Genomic DNA, 19,043 nt, shown 5'->3' with positions numbered 1-19,043 from the left:
AATGTTGGTTCAGTTCACTGGTTATTTCATTAGACTGTAGTTTCCTGTAGGCTAAAGACTGTATCATGTCTGCTGGGTCTCCTCCAGCCTATCTTCTATCAAATCCTTACAATCAATAGCAACTCAAACTCTTTTATCACTGAAGTCTCACGTGCCCATACACATCCTCTATGCCTTCTCCTACCTGTTAACTCCTCAAATTGATTTCTAAAACACTCACTATCTTATATGATTTGCTTCACTTTCTACTTCTAATAAAAATGTTCACTCTGTGCTTTATATTGCCCTCCAACTAGTTTATGAGATTCTATTATTTGTTATTGCCAGCCCCCACTATATTGTGCCAAGCAAAATACTGTGTATACAACGTTTGTTTATTCATCTTAAAACATTTGGTCATTTGAACAACAAAATACCCATTCTTTCATATATACATATGTATGTATTATATATATGTGATGTATATAATACATATAAATATAAATACACATATAAAATGAGAGTATGTATACATATATGCAAATATAAATGCATATATATAAACATAAATGCACATAAAAATGTGTATATGTACGTATAAATGTGTATGTAATTTGTCTAGAAAAATAGAGATTATCGGAAGAATTTTCTGTCTGGAATGCCTATCTTGACCCCCATAGTCTTTGTTGGTGTCCGTTTTTCAAAGTCTGTGAGTCTATTCATCATATCTTAGATTCTACTGAATTGAAAACTATTCATATATGTACATGTGTATATATGCATGCGTGTGTGTGTGTGTGTGTGGATATGTGTGTGGATATGTTTATGTGTTTGTGTACATGGATGAGTGAATTTCCTATGACATGCATTGGTTATACATTTTAAGTTTTATAATTCTTTTTATTTGGCTTATTATTAGAACAGATTCATTGATGAAAACAGTTCTTATCATCATTATAAATTTTAACCTTTTTAATAACTATTCAAATGATTTTAGTAGGACTTAGATGGTATTAGATATTTAGCACACATGTTCTTTAAAGTTGTCATACGTATATGGGTGTTTGTGTTATACTTTTTAGGTACAGTTGTGGACTATGTATCAGGAAAATGTTAGGAAAAAAAATAGTATCACCAACATTAATGAAAACAAGGTGTAATCCTTGGTGGACAATTACTTGCACAAGAAATGTTTGCACATTTATTGAAAATGTTTTAATCCCTCTTTTTAAACTGAATATTCCTCTCCGTTTATGTGTTTTGTTTTTGTTTTTGTTTTTTTTTGCTGCTTCCATTTGTCTGTTCCATCATTTTTATTAGAATAACCATTACCCACAGGCAATTACTCTCAAATCACCTATGTTGGGGCATTTTAATCTATTGGTTGCATTCATCTATCATCTCAAAATTAAGTAAATTTAAATCCTTCCTTCCTACATTTCACTTTAATTTATCTTATATCATATTCCTTTATACTTAATGCTGGCCACAGTTCCTGTAACGATAATCCTCAATTTCTCTTTTGTACTTTTATATTTATCTATTTCTGAGTACACTCATTTTCATCATTACTAATTGGCTGCATTTTGCTTTCCACCGGGACTTAGTTCTTCTGTATTGTCTTACCGAGAAATCATAAGTCTTCTCTCCCTAGTTTTTTTTGGTATTTGTTTTGTTATGAAATTATTTTTAGCACTATTTGAAGTAGAACTTTGCAATAATCAGACAGTAGCCTTAAAAAGGAGTACATTATCCTTTTGTGAGAGTTGGGAGCTGGGTGAGGGGAGACAATGATTGTATTTTTATGCTTTAGATTTAGCCAAATGATTTGGAGACTTAGCCTACAAAAGGATTGTGGAACAGTGAAAGAACATAATGGAATCATACCTGTTGACCAAGTGCTAAACACTGATTTCAGGTAAGTACTTACACTTTGTCATAAATGGGAAGGATACATGCAATTTCTCACTGAATACTTTTTCTCTGTTATCTCTACAGAATACCTGAGATTCACACATTTCTTTGTCATGAGTTGATACCGACTTTAAAAAACCGCAAGGGAAACAAAAATGGCAAAGGTACTTTGGGGCCATTAATGCAGAGCCTAGGGACAGAATGAAGTATGGTGATTTCTAGGAGAGTATTTCTCAAAGTGAGTATCCCAAACTACTGGTTTCACAAGATGCCTCAGGACAAAGGGTTCTTATATAACATTTGAGCAACTTTGAAAAGGAGTCAAGTAATAAAGAAATCTCTTTATATGTTCATCCATTCTTTTCTTCTTTATTTTTAAAATACCTATTAAAATTCCATAGACTATTTTGAGAAAGACTGGGATATGGATAATATGACAGGGTGAGGGGGTATGAATGAAGCTAATGCAGATTTTATTGCTTGCGAATATATTTAAAAGCCTTGTTCATTGTCTCTCTTCCCTTAGCTCAAAAACATTCATCAAAAAGATACTTTCCTAGAGATCAGGGCTGTACTTAATAGAAGATACTAATCTATTTATGAAGGCAAAAGCTATTTCTGTTTTAACCACGTTCTATATTTCTTAGCACAATGACTCAGTACTTGCTTGCAAAACTAATGAATAAATAGCCAAAACAGCAACAACAAAAAATCCAAACCGTTTGTCAGAAACAAATTATTGGTAAATGTTGTCTAGAGAAACACCATATAAAAATTGTCCAAAAAAGTCTCCTACCTAGAAGCTGCATCCATTAACGTATTTTCCAGGCAAAGGGTGCTATGGTGTTATGAGCTAAGGGCATTTATAGTGACCTGCCAATTCCCTATCATGGACATTGACTAGAGCCCAAGGTGAGTGTATTTGAATTATAAAAGTGCCTGTCTCTGATTAATTACCAAGATAACTGAATATATATATTTCTTGTAGCTTAACTGCTGCCAGGAGAAAGTATGTAAACTGGGAGATACAAAGGCAGGTCACACCCAGCCATACAATTGTCTTGCATCTGTCTCTGGGATCCTTGACAGCTTTGCATTCCTCTCTTATACCAAATTCCTTCTCTGCACCTGAAGGAAATTCCCTCTAAGGCTGAAAACCAAAACCAAGACTGCAGTAATTCATCGAGGTAAAAGAGTTCCTGAAACTTTTTGGAGACAACGTATTATCTTCCTTTCCTGGTAAGTCTTTCCATGTGTCTTTTCTTTTGAATTCTTACAACGTGCTTTTCAGTTATTGCAGTTTTATTTCACATCTTTGTTAGGAAGTGAGATTTAGCATGAATTTGGCTGATACTCTCTTTGGATGATATAAAATACATTTTCACAAATTGATGACATTGTGTTATTTCTTGTTAAAATGCTTTCTTGGGGCGCCTGGGTGGCGCAGTCGGTTAAGCGTCCGACTTCAGCCAGGTCACGATCTCGTGGTCCGTGAGTTCGAGCCCCGCGTCAGGCTCTGGGCTGATGGCTCGGAGCCTGGAGCCTGTTTCCGATTCTGTGTCTCCCTCTCTCTCTGCCCCTCCCCCGTTCATGCTCTGTCTCTCTCTGTCCCAAAAATAAATAAAAAACGTTGAAAAAAAAATTTAAAATGCTTTCTTACAACACGGATATATATTTTCTATGGTTAATATATAATAGTGAAGAGAGCGTAGTGTATCATTTTAATAAATCTTTCTGATAATTTTGTACTTTTGCCATTTTCAGGTGTTTCCGTAATGCACCCAGATTCAATAAAGCAATGATTGTTTTGTAATTCCTCTACTATTTGTCATATAGGTAAATGATAAATTTGTCTTTAATCACACATATTATGGATTACCATTGTATTATATTAATGCGACATTATTTGTGATTCTTCCAATACTGTTTTATTTTCATGTTAACTTATTTTAAATGAAACTCTGAAGTGTATTACCCACTTACCATGTGCTTTAAAAATAGTTTTTAATAAATTGCTTCAGAGTTCAAGAAGTTTCTTTTTTCACTTTTACTATTATTATATAATTTTAAAGAATGCATAACCTTCTTTTTTATTTTTAGAAATAATTTGATCTTGTAAGTGTAGTTAGTGAAAAAGAATGAAATATTCATGGAGTATAATAAAATTGGGACTTTTTCTTTTCTATCCAGACTCTAAGATCACTTTCCAACATCCATCATCTTAAACAAAGTTATCATTAGCTACTCGAAGGCAATTAAGAAATATCCACTTTCTTCCAATTCTCATACTTATTTATATTTAACAAATGATTTTTAGGGTAATTTTGTAGACAAGAAGTTTGTATTCTATCCATCTGCAGGTCTTTATGGGGTGGGGAAGGTCAGATCTGGAAAGGAGGGCGTATAGAGTGGAATCTATGATTTCAAATGCTTTTTTATATTCATCAGTGTCATTAGTATAGTCATTTATATAAGTCAGTTCCAATTTGTATTTACCACTCCCCAACCCATTACCACAAGAGAAAATAAGATTTTGCATTTGGTCACAAAATATTAATGGGAGTTGCACAAGTGACAGTATGGTCTATTTTGATTATTCTACAAGGCAAGTCTGTTTTACATAAATGGCTTTTTTACAAATTTGAAATGTGAATATATTTTATTTTTTCCCAGTGAGTACACAATACACAATTCTTTGACAATACTATTAACCAATTTTATGCCAATTTCTTTTCTGGTCTAACAACATCAAATGAAACACATTAAGATTTTGGACGCTGTTTGGTGACTTAAACAAACTAGTTAAAAAAAAGTCAATCTATAAAACAAAGTATAAAAAGTCTACCCACGGCCACAAAATCCCTTATCTTGCAACACTTTAAAGTCACAATAAATGATTTTGAAGATGATGAGATAAGAAAAATCAGTAAACTGAAATTCATTTAAAAAAGGTATGGGGTTCCATTTGAAGTACACATTGTAGAGAAGCAAAATAAAAGTAACTTCATCTCTAAGATAATGTGGAAAGACATGTTGCTTTACACCAATTCTTGGCATGTAACTTGATAAATACAATGTACAGAAGCAGATGTACAAATTAGTGAATGTCATGGATCTGCATATCTTTAATACTGATACACAATCACTTTCCAGTGGCGAAGACAAACCACAGTTTAGAGCTCATCGGCATTGTTATAATTATGTTGTCAATGGACAATTACCTAAATTTGTTGAACAGAAATTGGAGGTGTTCTATCAAAGCTCATATAAACTTTCAACTTGAATCCCATTGAAGATATATTTAAATTCCCAGAGCATTAAACTATGACAAAGAACACCATTTTATCTTTGTTAGAGCAAGTATACGTACAACATTTTTACTTCCCTTTGGTTATATGATATCTTAAGTGTTGGTCTTGATTTTCCTATATGCTCCCTTGTACTGAGTTCGAATCCTATGAAGGAATCCATTGTTGTCAAGTCCCTGGACTATCCCACTTTAAATACATCATGGAAAAGATCTGGGGAGGGGTGGGGCCACACACTGAGGCATTCCTGAGCTGGGACACTGATGGGTGTTTCCCCAATGGAGACTTTGCACGTTGAGAATGGAGCTGTATTGTTCAGGGCCTGGCTGCACCCTGGCATTGCCTGTGAGCGTGAGATAAGTTTACATTCTCTCCCATCCAGATTTCCCTCTGACAACTTATACAGGCCTTGTTTAGACCTGAAGAAGAGTGAGCTCAGTGATTTCTAATGACATTCATTGACTGGGCTGCAAAATGAAAAAAATGACGTTCTCATACATGTTTGTATTTCTTTAACGACATTCTGACTTACGCTGATTAGAAGCTTTTTACATATACCAAGTTGTCAAAAGCTTTTGATTTTTTTCCCCAGGATTCCTGAAGTCATTTGGATTGCCACAGCATTTGATCTTGTTCTAAATCTGTGAGGATGATATATTGGGTGCAAGATTTTACTGACCAATTTATTTAAAATTAGATTTAAAAGGGTATGTGGAATATTCTAAAAGAACATTCTAGGTAACCAACCATAAGGTCTCTGTTGCCAAAAGCTAACCAGAACAGTTAATTTATATACACTGAAAATAAGGTTTAAGGCTATGTCCTACGTTATTCCCGAAGTCACTTGCATACACGTAATCTAATTTTGAAGTCTTGGTTTATTAGTCACATACACCTTTTACCAGGGTACAAAGTCTATGTGTAATAAATGTAATGAACTAAAGCTTTAATCTAAAGTGGGTTATAGAATAGCATAAAGAGGGAACATGAACAAAACTTTGTTTTTAAACGGAAAGAGGTGAAGTAGGGAACCGCATAAGTAGAAATTAAATTCCTCACATCCTACTGTTGTGAATGTTACGTACTCATTCTTCACAGAAACTTTTCACCTTCCGTGGACAATCTGACCCAGAGAAACCAAACCGCATTCAAATCAGGCACTGATTATAGAAAGTTGCTACAGCATTTAATAAGTATGTTTGAGAATAGTTTCTCTCTTCAGTGAAGAAATGAACCACATGGCACCAAAAACATTGGGGCCCATTAAGAACATTAGTTTCCTCCACTCTTGCCTGTCGTGATGCAGTCTCAGGAAACAAAAAAGGGAAAAATCAAATTATGTTATCCCTTTGCTATTACAAATATGACATAGAATTGGTGACTGAGCCAATAATGCATGGAGTATGAATCATCACTCAAGCGGGTCCCATATTTTACGATTGATTCTAATCGTTACATCGAATATTTTTCAGAGTACAACTACTGAGCACATCATAGGGAAAACATGAGAAAGTATAACTAGAAGTCGAATTTACAGCTGTTGTAGGCAGCACATGGAAAAATGTCACAAGTGGGAATTTCAGGGAAGTTTTCTTCTACTGGACTGCTTCACTATTCACGTACAGTGGCTACGTATATTTCAAAGCCATATTCATTTTGACCATACATGACTGATGTTCAGGAATTTCTCGTTCTCAAAGTCGTGAAAACAAATGAGGCAGGACACTGTGATTAATGTCCACTTAACGAGGTTTGGTTTTATTTAAAAAGCGTATAAACATGCATTGTTTCTCCTTTAAAATTTTTCTTTTCAATTTACTCATTCAAAATGGGTCAAACATACTTTAGTCGGTAGCCAATTTCTGAGACTGTACCATAAAATGTTTCTTTCGATAAATCTACTTACTGTGAACTGAACATACTCTGAGCACTGCTTTTTAAGCACTTACAATTTGGCTATACATCTGGTGGCATGAACTTCACCTCTTAATCAAACAAAACACAGAATTGTCTATAGACTGCATGATTTTTTTCAAAGTCATAGATTTAAGCGATGCAGCTCTATCCTCTAGTGTGTACTGAACATGTATTAGAAAGATGAAACAAGATATTGCAATAGAGTTTTTGCATTTGGAAGCAGCCCGAGTATGTCCTAATAATAAATTGCCTCTTTAACTATTTGCTAGATATTCTAGAGTTCATTTTGTTTGTTTCCTTGGGGAACTTCATATTAGATCCTGACTTAATGAGTTGGAGAGATTAATTATGGTAATTCAGAAAATGCTTCTTGAAAACACTGTAATACAAACACAGCTCTTGCGAAACACCTTCATTTCCTTTTGCTTGTTATAATTCTCAGATGGGTCAATTACAATGACAGGTAAAGTTGATGCTACATATAACTTTCATTTTCATTTTCTTTCTCTTTTTAGCGAGTTTAGTACATCTTTGCTACCTGTGTATTTTAATACCTATTTAGCCTTAAGACTTAGATTTCCTTCTTTGACCCCTGCGTTTTGTCAATAGTAAAAGCCACCTTTCTGCTTTTCTTTTTATTGACTCAGTCCCTGGTACTCAAGGAAGACTTCGCCAACACCACTGATCCTTTGCATCCTCCTGTTTCTACACCCCAACTGCAAACCATCTCACATGATTGGTTCCAACCAGCATATCCAGCCTAGCTTACAGTACAGAAACTCCCTTCACATTCAGTCTTGTTCTTCATGTCACGAGGAGTAGAGATTTGTGCTTATCACCAAATAAAATTGCAGTGCAAAATTTAAACATAAAAGTTACACAATTAAAAGTTAATATATGGCACCACAGCCTATTAATTCACATATAGTACAACAGACCAATAAAAACAGACAATAGTATGAACAGAGCTAAAAAGAGTGAGCTTGCATAGCAACGCACAAAAGAAATTATATACAGAGGAAAATCCTTTTCTTCCTGGAGGGCGAGTTTTGTTTTCTTTCTTTTGTATATACTCCTGACAAGAAAGAGTTAAGGTGGGTGGTGTACTTAAGAGAAGAACACAAGTAAAATATCTGTGGGATATGTGTGGCTGTGTGTCTTTACATTGCATTTACAGTCTTTTAATAGTACATAAATAAAGAAATTGTTCATTGCACTGTTTAGTGTCATCACTTCCATGAGTTCAGACCTGGTGGTCCTTCAGAGCAGCTTTGCATGTCTCCTCTCAGTTACTCTACAAAGAGATTAAGAAAATCAGAAATAAGTTTGTATTGAACGTAAGTAGTCTTTCATCCCGACCAGTATAACAAAAAGTGAAACAAACAGATAATCAACGAAGATAACATCATCGGATAGCCTTGGTGAGGGTGTAAAGTTAAGAAAATGGACTTAGGGAAAGGGAAAGAAAAAGAAACTGAAAAACTTGGAGATTTAAAATCCAGGTAGAGCTATTTCTGCACTTCTTGCGAATCTCTAACTATTCTAAAAGTCAAAGAAAAATCCAAGTAGTCATGAATCAAATTAAAAATTATAAACATATCTTACTAATAATCAGATTACTAATAGAAAACAATAATGTTAACTCTAGTCAAGAAATAACTTACAGTCTGAAAGTACTTTTACTTTCCATTATTTCAAGACATCCCCCAGTCTGTGATGTAAGCATAATAGTAGTGCGATTTTTAAGATAAGGGGGTGGAGATTAGGAAGGTAGTTTACTTGTTCTGGACTAAGACTGGAACCCAACGCTGTTCCTTCAGCATTGCTTTTAAGCTGAATTCAAATAAGCAGCTGAAAATACTCAGCAAGTATAATTTGGACATTGGATAGCAGAAGTGGTCAATTTCAAGAAAAAAAATTAACACCAAGAGTTCAGTGCTTCTTACTGTGACATATTGTGACATCCTATCTTTCTCTGTCAGCTGATATTATATTTTTATAGATTAGTTGTACTAACTATCATTGCTGGCTCTTTATTCAAAAAGAAAATTGTGTGTATATATATATATATAATATGTTATTATAATCAAAGTACTTCAAATGAACTGAAATCAAAAATCAACTTTAAAAAGTTGACTCTTAAATAAAGAAAGAAACAAATAAATAGGGGTACCTAGATGGTTCAGTCAGTTAAGCATTAACTCTTGGATTTGGCTCAGGTATGATCTCAGGGTCATGAGATCGAGCCCTGCATGTGGCTCCATGTGGAGCGTGGGTCCTACTCAAGATTCTCTCTCACACTCTCTCTCTACCCCTCCCCCAACCCTCTCTATCTCCCTCACTTGCACAGGTTCTCTATGAATACATACATACATACATACATACATAAATACATAAATGAATAAATGAATAAAGACAGACATCAACTAGGGAATGAAAAATTCTTGAGGTTCTTTAAAAACTAACAAAGGGCCAATATGTTTCCCTTTCTTTATATGCTCGGTTAAAAAGGTAAACAAAACTACAAATAATTAACTTATAAATATTAAAATTAATTGCCTATACGTGGCAATGAGAAAAAATGAAATATGGCCTTTTGTAGCAACATGGATGGAACTGGAGAGTGTGATGCTAAGTGAAATAAGCCATACAGAGAAAGACAGATACCATATGGTTTCACTCTTATGTGGATCCTGAGAAACGTAACAGAAACCCATGGGGGAGGGGAAGGAAAAAAAAAAAAAAGAGGTTAGAGTGGGAGAGAGCCAAAGCATAAGAGACTGTTAAAAACTGAGAACAAACTGAGGGTTGATGGGGGGTGGGAGGGAGGGCAGGGTGGGTGATGGGTATTGAGGAAGGTACCTTTTGGGATGAGCACTGGGTGTTGTATGGAAACCAATTTGACAGTAAATTTCATATATTAAAAAAAAAAAGATTAATAGGAGAAAGGAAATTTAATTTAGTGCATATGGAAGCTTCAAAGATAGGAGACCTGAGGGCAAGTTGAGCAGTTGAGGCTCATTTGCCATCCTGAGCTAAGGAAAGGGAAAGGGATAGGGGCCTGGGGCTTCACTAGGGAGGAGGGGCATTCACAGGATGATACAAAGAGCAAATATTTGGAAATCAGATGTTTGCCCTGCCATATGAATAGATTTTTCAGATATAAAGTTGTCCCTGGTAATTCCTCTCCTGTGCCAGGCTCTCTATCTAAATTCCTTTAGGTAGTTTAAGGGGGAAAGTAAAAGTTTTTAAATCTGGATTTTGATTGACTTCAGCTCAAAATAATCCGCATGCTAAAGTGGCACATTTTGAGGTGGCATATTCTGTTCCCCTTTAGTGGAGGGATTAGGAACCCCAGAACTCAAAAAACTGGTAGAGAAGATATAGCCTTCAAAAGAAGAGGAAAGTAGGGAGGGCTAAGAAGGTAAGAGAAAAACCTGGAGAACTTTGAGAAGTCATGCTTTTGAGTTCTTTCATGACAAGTGTACTCCCAGCATGCACTGAGTCAGGGTGGGCTTTTGTTATGCCGGATACCAGGACAACACTAGTGAGGTCATTTCAAGTAAGGGGGAAATTCGTGCTGACATTTGATAGACTTTCTTTATCTCCCAGAGTAACTGTGCCCTAGAATTCTGAAACCCTTTAAGGAAGATATGGATTTGAGTTTTCTTTTTGGAAAATCTGCATGCCTGCAGATTCTGCTTTTGTGAAGCTGGTGTCCAAAGCCAGAATGTGCCATGTAGTTGGAGAGAAAGGTATACAGTCCATGGGATTTGACAGTATTACTATAAATGAATCATCTATTTTTGTTTCCCTTCATCACTAAATCCAGACTACTGAAAAATAATTAGGAATGTCTCAAGACATGTGGTCCATTAGATTTCCTCTCACAAAGAAATCTTTAAATGTCCGGATATCAAACTAAATAAAAAATGGCCAGCTATGTTTTCTGTCCAACCTAGATGTGTACAGAACCAAGATTTTATAGTTTAGGTATCAGGAAGGACTTACCTGATTCAGAGCCAGAATGGCCTTACATGTGCTAAAAAATAAAATTCTCATACAAATAAAAAAAATAAATAAATAAATAAATAAATAAAATAAAATTAATTGCCTAAAGATAGGCAATTTTTGTATAGTATAAGTCAGACTTGAAATAGAAGAAATGCTTATTTAATAGACAGCTGGAAATAGCAAAGGTCTACATTATGACCAAAACTGCTCAAAGTCATAAACATTTTTTTTCTCATAGCACAGCAAGATTTCTACTATTCTGAAATTTGTTTATTGTGCCAATATTATTGTTGAGGTTCAGGACATACTACTGCCAAATATGACACCTTGGCACACTGAATATCTGAAGCTGAAAGAGTTTGAGAAACCAACAGAAGCAGGAAGGTCACTCTGACCTCCCTCCCTCAACCCAAGTTTTTTTTCTCTGAAACAGGTCCTAAAACTCCTACGTGAAAGATACCCTCCTTGTACCAGGAAGAAGGAAGATATTCTTATTCCCAGAGACAGGGAGTTTGGGGGCTGAGAAACTGTGCAAACAAACCTTTTTAAACTAACCCTTTTCTTCTGAGTTACTTCTTTACCATTGACTGCTCCTACCCAAACCCTTCTGTCTCCTAAAACCTTCACAAATTTATTGCTTCTTTGTCTAAAAGATATAATAGGTTTCTGCTCTGGTCACTATTTTGGGTCATGGCTCATTCTCTTGTGAAGGCACCCTATGTACGGTTTTCTCCTGTTCATCCTTTTTTTTTTTTAAAGTTTTTATTTATTTATCTTGAGAGAGAGTGTGTGAGCAAGGTAGGAGCATAGAGAGTGGGAGAGAGAGAATCCCAAGTAGACTCAGCACTGTCAGTGCAGAGCCCGATGAGGGGATGGAACTCATGAACTGCAACATCGTGACCTGAGCCAAAATCAAGAGTCAGATGCTTAACTGACTGAGCCACCCAGGCGCCCATCTCCTGTTTATCTTTATCAGTTAATTTTCAGACCCAACCAGGGACCCTAAGAGGATCAAGGAAAACTTTTACCTCCCCTGCATTATTAACCCAGTGTTAGCTCTGAATCACCAGAGCCTTTCAAATGTCCTAAAGCACTTACATAATTCACCTGTAAACTGTCCTTGACTATTTGAGCCCATGTATCCTATGTCAAGAAGGTCACTGGCATTGCGCTGGTGACTTCCCCTCAAAGCCTCGGCTTTCCTAGGTCCAGTGGATCCTTTAGAAGAAGCTGTTCCTGATGAGCTGTGACCTCCTGGAGATGGGAAACTGGGCTTGCTGTAGGGCACCAATGTCTCCTCTGAAAAAGAAATACAGAGTGCTAAGCTAAACAACAACATGGAGACAAAAGAAATTTAACTTTAAATATTAAGACGGGCTATTCTACCATTTCACTCTTTATTAAAATTAACAATAAGAGGTTTAAGAAGGCCCGGATATTAAAAGAATTTCCATGTGCCAACATTTCCTATAATAGGAACTAAAACAGGATTGAATCAAAGGAAATTTGGGGATAAAAATATAATATTACATATCACTTTGAACATTTAAATTCTTTACAAAAGAGCGCTGCAGACAACGAACCTTATTGTTTAACTAAAGCATCTCTGAGCATAATTTCTGGAGTTCAGTGAGGCTCCAATTAAATTTTTCCATGAAGACTGAATAAACATGGTGTTTTTCCGCTTTAAATTATAGCGATATTCTCTCAGTCAATTAATATGAAGAACCATGTATTAGTTAAAATAAGCTCCTTAAATTTTTGCTGTTTCTTGGGATATAAACACATTATTTTAAAGATTGTGTATTTACTTAAAAGAAAAAGAGAGATACACATTTTAACAAATGATAAATAGTAAATAAAAAGTTTTTTTTTAAATGCAGCAACTCTCTACAAACAACTCGTTATGTGTATTATTAAATACCTAATATTTTGAAATATTTTTTTCTTTCCTTCTTTCTTCCTGCCTCCTTCTCTACATCCTCTTTTTTTTCTTTCTTTCTAGATATGAGCTACAATTACTGTGATGACTGCCACTCTATTTAGATGGTCTTTATGGAATCACAATAATCACATGGTTTTTCTCTCACAGCCTGCATGATGTAACTTCCTAAATATTTCACTAAATCTTGACATTCAAGTTGACATGTTTTGGTTCTTCCATATATTAAATTTTCTCAAACTTTGAGCACCCAGTTGTGATATCATATAATTATTAAAAATGCATGGGTAGAGGATATATCTAGAAAAGATGGAGTCCAGGTTCAAAAATCAATGTATAAAGAAACTCTCAAATGTCATTTGTGTTTGTGTGTACATTTTAATACTCAATGAAACTTGATACGAGAAGAAAGTTTCCAAAAAATGTATTTCTATAATAGGCCCAAACAACCACCACTCCTCCAAAAAAAAAAACCCAACCACAAATAATGAAATTTATTTTGTGACAATTCCAGGAAGTTTGATTCATAAATAAGAATATTTCCCAGTGAAATGTTAACAACCCACTAAATTTAACCAGCTGGAGAAACTGTAGGCCCTGTTTAAGCTCTTTTTTTTCCTGAGAATACTGTGACTGGGCATTTCAGTACAACTTTTGTTATTTCAATGAATTCAACGAATTGACCGAAAGGAGCTCTCCTTTCAAAATGACTAGTTACTTCAGTCAAAACGAAACTGGTTGAAGGCAGAGATTATAGTGACATTAAGACGAAATTTGGAGGTCTTAAAAGCATTCAGCATAAACATTACAAGGCAAAAAATCAAATTGTCTCCTGAACAATCCAGGTAAAAAAAAGCTTGGAGGTCTCTTGAGCTCAGACCTCTATGCAGAGGGTAAGGAACAATCCCCATGGGAATGAGGCTTAAGATGTGTCAGTGAGCTCTGCCGAGGAATCCCAACTTTTTAGCGATTCAAGGCAAACATATTTCAGATGCTCTTAAACAACTGACATTTCTAAGTACCTGGTAGGGGGGGAAAAACAGGTAAAAGTCCACACTTTCTTAGGACTGTGCAGAACACACCTGGTCCAACACTTTGTTTGTGTAGGGCTTTCCGTATATCTTCTTGGCGCTCTGTGGAGTTTATCCATTCTTGGGTTTGTCGCTGCCACTCTAGGGATGCTCTAGCTGGACAATCCAATGAGCTCTTTGTGTCTTCTAAGGTGGATGCTTGTGGTGTCTCCAGAGAGCTTCCTTTTCTCTCTGTTGAGGTTTCCACGTTACCAGCATGCTGGCTCGGGCCTATTTGCTGCCTTAAACCCTGACCTGGAGGGGGATCTGGTGGTGGTGGAAGATCTAAAAATTGTGAATAATGTTTAGAATGGACTACAATGTAATGAAAAATACAGGTTCTGATTCAAGATGAAGAAAAAAACCCATGCCCTCGTAAAGGTCTCACTCACGCAAAATAAATTTGGTGGGGGGAGGCAAAGGTCAGTTATTTCTTCCTAAAATGCATATTATTGATCTCTTTTCTACCTTTTGATCACACTGTATTTGAAACAAAATTGACTAATTTCAACTATTATATGTGGAGAGTGTTTTCAATTGCACACTGAGGCTAATGTTCAAGGTATAAAGGGCATTTTATATTTTCTCCATAGTTTATCCAATGTTCACCCCCACCTCCCCAAAGTAGAAATATCATGACACAAAATGACTAGACATTCTAGCAGCTGTGTTAATAAAAGGCCCCTGGAAGAATAAAAGCTGTCCTGCCAATCTCCATAGGAAATGTTGCCCTCGGGAAATTAAGAACTATATGCCGTATCATATGCAACATATGACTGCCTTTACCCATGTATGTGGTACATTTAGCAACAGTCAAAGGGTTAAGCTAACATTTATTAAATGCAATTAACATTCTGCCTGACAACCAATTCTGGCTGTTCGTTTCATGAGTTAGCTAATGAGTTACAACTAATACATTATAATCTTCCAATGTATTAATTTTAATAAGTAATAACCACTGTTCAGAGTACAGATAGAATATGTCTCATGGTGCTAGAGTAGACAATGCATCATAAAACTTTGAGATGTAGTAGAATAGATAACTTTGCCAAAAAGCTCTTTAAATTAAATATAAGATGTGAAAAAACTAAAAAGTTCAAATGCTTAGCCAATTTTTCATTTTCCTTTTATTAGTTAGCTGTTTGGATCATGACACCTTTATACTTTGATTTGTCTTCAACTGTGATATCATAGTCTCTTCTTTCATATTTCTTTAAGTATTATATTAGTTCTATTATATGATTTATGCCATTATACTAGTTGTAGAATTACTTTGTTGAAGATTTTGAAATCTCCTGAACATTCTAAACATTTTTTTGGATTATTATCTTGTAATTTTTCTGGTATACTACTGCAAACTTCTCTGTTCATCCTCAGAATATCAGTGATTACATAATGTCAATTATTATTGATATAATATTGATACAATATATATTGATATACTAATTATATATATCAGTGATATATAATTGGTTCATAAAATCAAATACCATATATAATACACATATTTATATTATTAATAGGTGATATTGCATATAGATAGTCCATTATTTCCCACGTCATTGTTGTATTTGTGCTCTTATTTCTAAGAGTACTGTTTGTGACACTTAAAAGGAAGAAGTATAAATTTCTTGTGTACAAAAGACAGGCTTCCTCCAGAAAGGCTAAGTTGCTCTCTTTAAAGACTTTATTAAGAAGCCTTATACCTTCTTTCTTAACGAGCAAAATGATATTGTCCTCCACTGAATTGACAATAACACTCTCCTCTGCATCTGCTTTGGGAGTTCCCATATTGAAGCAGCATTCCCAATTCATACATATGTCCTCTTGGTAGATTATGAATTACTAATTATTGAAGGGAACAAGATTTCCATCTGGGAGAATACAGTTGCATTTGGAAAATTTCTTCCAAAATGAAGAGCTAATCCAATATCGTGATATCTGTTTGTAGAACAGTCCACCAAGGGGTGTAGTGTTTCCTTTATATTCAATCTGACTTCCTTCAGTATGTATTATTATAAATGTAAAGCAATCATTTCATTGGAGTGTTTGGCCTTAAGACTGCCAAAAGGGGGGAAATTATTACATTTGCTTTCAAAATAACATATCTTGTCATTGATTTTTATTCTCCATCAAAGGAGCTTCATTTTTAAAATGGACAAAATGGCATCTGCTTATGCTAGCTGAAATTCTGATTACTATTTAATTTAACCTGAAATTATATGGCTACATAATTAAGTCATATACTTGGAATTTGTATACTCCAAGAAGAAAGTACATGGCGTGCACATTGAAATAAACGAATTGGAAAAAGATGGGATTAAGAATGACTGTGGAAAAAATAAAAATACGTAATCAAATATGTTTACTTAAATTTATTATTAATTTCCATGTTGATTCATTTTGACTAAATTAATTCATTAACGAGTCTCTTACTGGCTTACTCAGGATTTGCTGTTATCAGGCACACAACAATCCAATGAAATATGTGCCATTATTATCCACTTTTTAGAAAAAAAAAAGGCAAAAAGAAATCAAATACCTCCAGCTTGGATCTCTCCTTCCATCAACTTCAGACTCACATGACTAAATCCACACTTAGGTGTTCTACTTATTTAGAAAGCATCTACTTTCACATATCAAAACTGAGCCCTGGACCTTCCTTGACAAAACATGCTTCTTCTCTAGTGTTCATCATCTCAAATAGCAGCAATTGCATTCTACAAGTTGACCAAAACTTTGGCATAATCGTTGACCTCTCTGCTTTACAACCTGTATTTAATTTCAGTAACAAATCCTGTGGCACCAATCCCAAGCTATAGCCAGAATTCAACCTTTCTCATTGCTTCCACTGATTCTACCTGGGTAGAAACCTCTGACATCAATTCCCTATATTACTTCTACAACCTGCTATGTGGTTTTTGTGCTTCCACAGAGAAGTGCATTTAATCTGTCTCAACATAAAAACGGGGCGCCTGGGTGGATCGGTCGGTTAAGCATCCTACTCTTGGTTATAGCTTAGGTCATGATCTCATGATTTGATTTGTGAGTTTAAGACCTGCATCCAGATTGGGATCCTGCTTGGAATTCTCTCCCTCCCTCTCTCTGCCCCTCCCGTGCATCCCTCCTTTGGGAGCACATGGACTCTCTCTCTCAAAATAAATAAACTTTAAAAAAAAATAAAAATAAAACAAAAATATAAGTAAGATCACGTTACTCCTCTGCCTTAAACACACACACACACACACACACACACACACACACACCCCTTCAGTGGTTTCCTGTTCAAAGTAAGAGCCTTGCCCTTATAGAAGTTTAAGGTCTTTTGGTGCCTGGGTGGTTCAGTTGCTTAAGCATCTGACTTCAGCTCAGGTCATTATCTTGTGGTTTTTGGGTTCAAGCCCCATGTTGGGCTCTGTGCTGACAGTTCAGAGCCTGCAGTCTGCTTCAGATTCTGTGTCTCCCTCTCTCTCTGCCCCTCCCCTGCTTGTGCTCTGTCTCTCATTGTCTCTCTAAAATAACATTAAAAAAGTTTAAAGCCCTACAAACACTGGTCCTTGCTTATTTGTCTAAACTTACATTTTATTCTGTGGCTGTCTGCTTCAGTCACACTGCTTCTCTTACTTTTTATCAAACAAGCTTCAGGCTGGGGCGCCTGGGTGGCTCAGTCGGTTAAGCGGCCGACTTCGGCTCAGGTCACAATCTCGTGGTATGCGAGTTCGAGCCCCGCGTCGGGCTCTGTGCTGACCGCTCAGAGCCTGGAGCCTGTTTCAGATTCTGTGTCTCCCTCTCTCTCTGACCCTCCCCCATTCATGCTCTGTCTCTCTCTGTCTCAAAAATAAATAAATGTTAAAAAAAAAATTAAAAAAAAACACAAGCTTCAGGCTTCCAGTTGCTGTTCTCAGTTTCTGGAATGACTTTTCCTCGATATCAGCATTGTTTTTTCCCTTTTAATCTTTTAGTCTTCTCTAATGTCATCTTCTTGGTCAAGCCTTCCTTGAGACTCTACTTAAAAAAGACCTCGCCTAACCTTTGTATTTCTCAACTACCTATGTTTTTTCTCCATGACACTTATGACCATCTTACCTACTTTTATTTTGTTTGTCTCTATCTTCTCTCAACAGAATGTAAACTCCAGGAAGATAAGGAATTTTGTCTGTTTGGTTTCCATTGCCTATCATTTGTTATGTGCTTAGTAAATATTTGAATGAACAAATTAATAAATACAGAAATTCGCTCAACGGTCCAAGCCAGTCTGTGGCAGAACTAGGAAAGTTCTCTAACCAGGACATTAGGAATGAGGGGAGAACAGGCTAGAAGCAGCTGATCTAGGGAAAAAAAAGGTTGATGGATAGAAAAATACTTCCTCTGCCTTCTTCCTTCAGTATTGGTTAATATATTGGCTTGAAAAGGTATTCTTTGACTTATGCACGTAGAAGAGAAGATTTGGATGGAGCAATGGCTGCTTCGAAGAGAATTCAAAGGAGCAAAATGTTCCTTGACATGTGTGTGGGTTTTTTCATAGTCTTTAAGACAGAGCCTTATGTTTACCACCATTCCCAATTCCTCTTCCTAGACACAAGAGAGTATCACTTTCCCAGTAGTTAGTCTGATGTCATGTGACAGTGTACTTGTCAGTGAGATGATAAGGGATATGCAGCACTTGCAGGCCTGACCAGAGAACGTCTCAAGTGATCACTCAGAAGCCATAAATGTCGCACTGTAAAAATAATGGTATCCCAATACTGAAAAAGCGTATTTTCTTACATTAGTACTTAGAGGAGAGACACCTGACCTTGATAAATTATTATGTTCATGGGAAACAGACTTTTGCGGTGCTGAGCCACTGAGGGATAGAAGTTCTTTGGTATAGCAGCTGGCGGTAATTATTCTGATTAA

The 19,043-nt window shown here is 35.8% G+C and overlaps 1 protein-coding gene across 1 annotated transcript in view; it reads right to left on the bottom strand.

The window, feature by feature from the left end:
- Positions 1-3,542: 3,542 nt before the first annotated feature.
- Positions 3,543-19,043, bottom strand: part of ROBO2 (roundabout guidance receptor 2) — a 609,164-nt gene continuing 593,663 nt past the window's right edge. Inside the window, exons 28-30 of the mRNA XM_049627999.1 lie at positions 14,157-14,429; positions 12,231-12,431; positions 3,543-8,412 (exon numbers count right to left, since the gene is read on the bottom strand). Of these exons, the coding sequence (XP_049483956.1) occupies positions 8,411-8,412; positions 12,231-12,431; positions 14,157-14,429 (476 nt within the window). The 3' untranslated portion in view covers positions 3,543-8,410. The remainder of the gene's footprint in view (positions 8,413-12,230; positions 12,432-14,156; positions 14,430-19,043) is intronic.

This window comes from Panthera uncia, chromosome C2 (genome assembly GCF_023721935.1).
Source record: "Panthera uncia isolate 11264 chromosome C2, Puncia_PCG_1.0, whole genome shotgun sequence".
Classification (NCBI taxonomy): domain Eukaryota; kingdom Metazoa; phylum Chordata; class Mammalia; order Carnivora; family Felidae; genus Panthera; species Panthera uncia.
The sequence above is the reverse complement of the archived record's forward strand: the minus strand, read 5'-3'. Positions and strand labels throughout refer to the sequence as shown.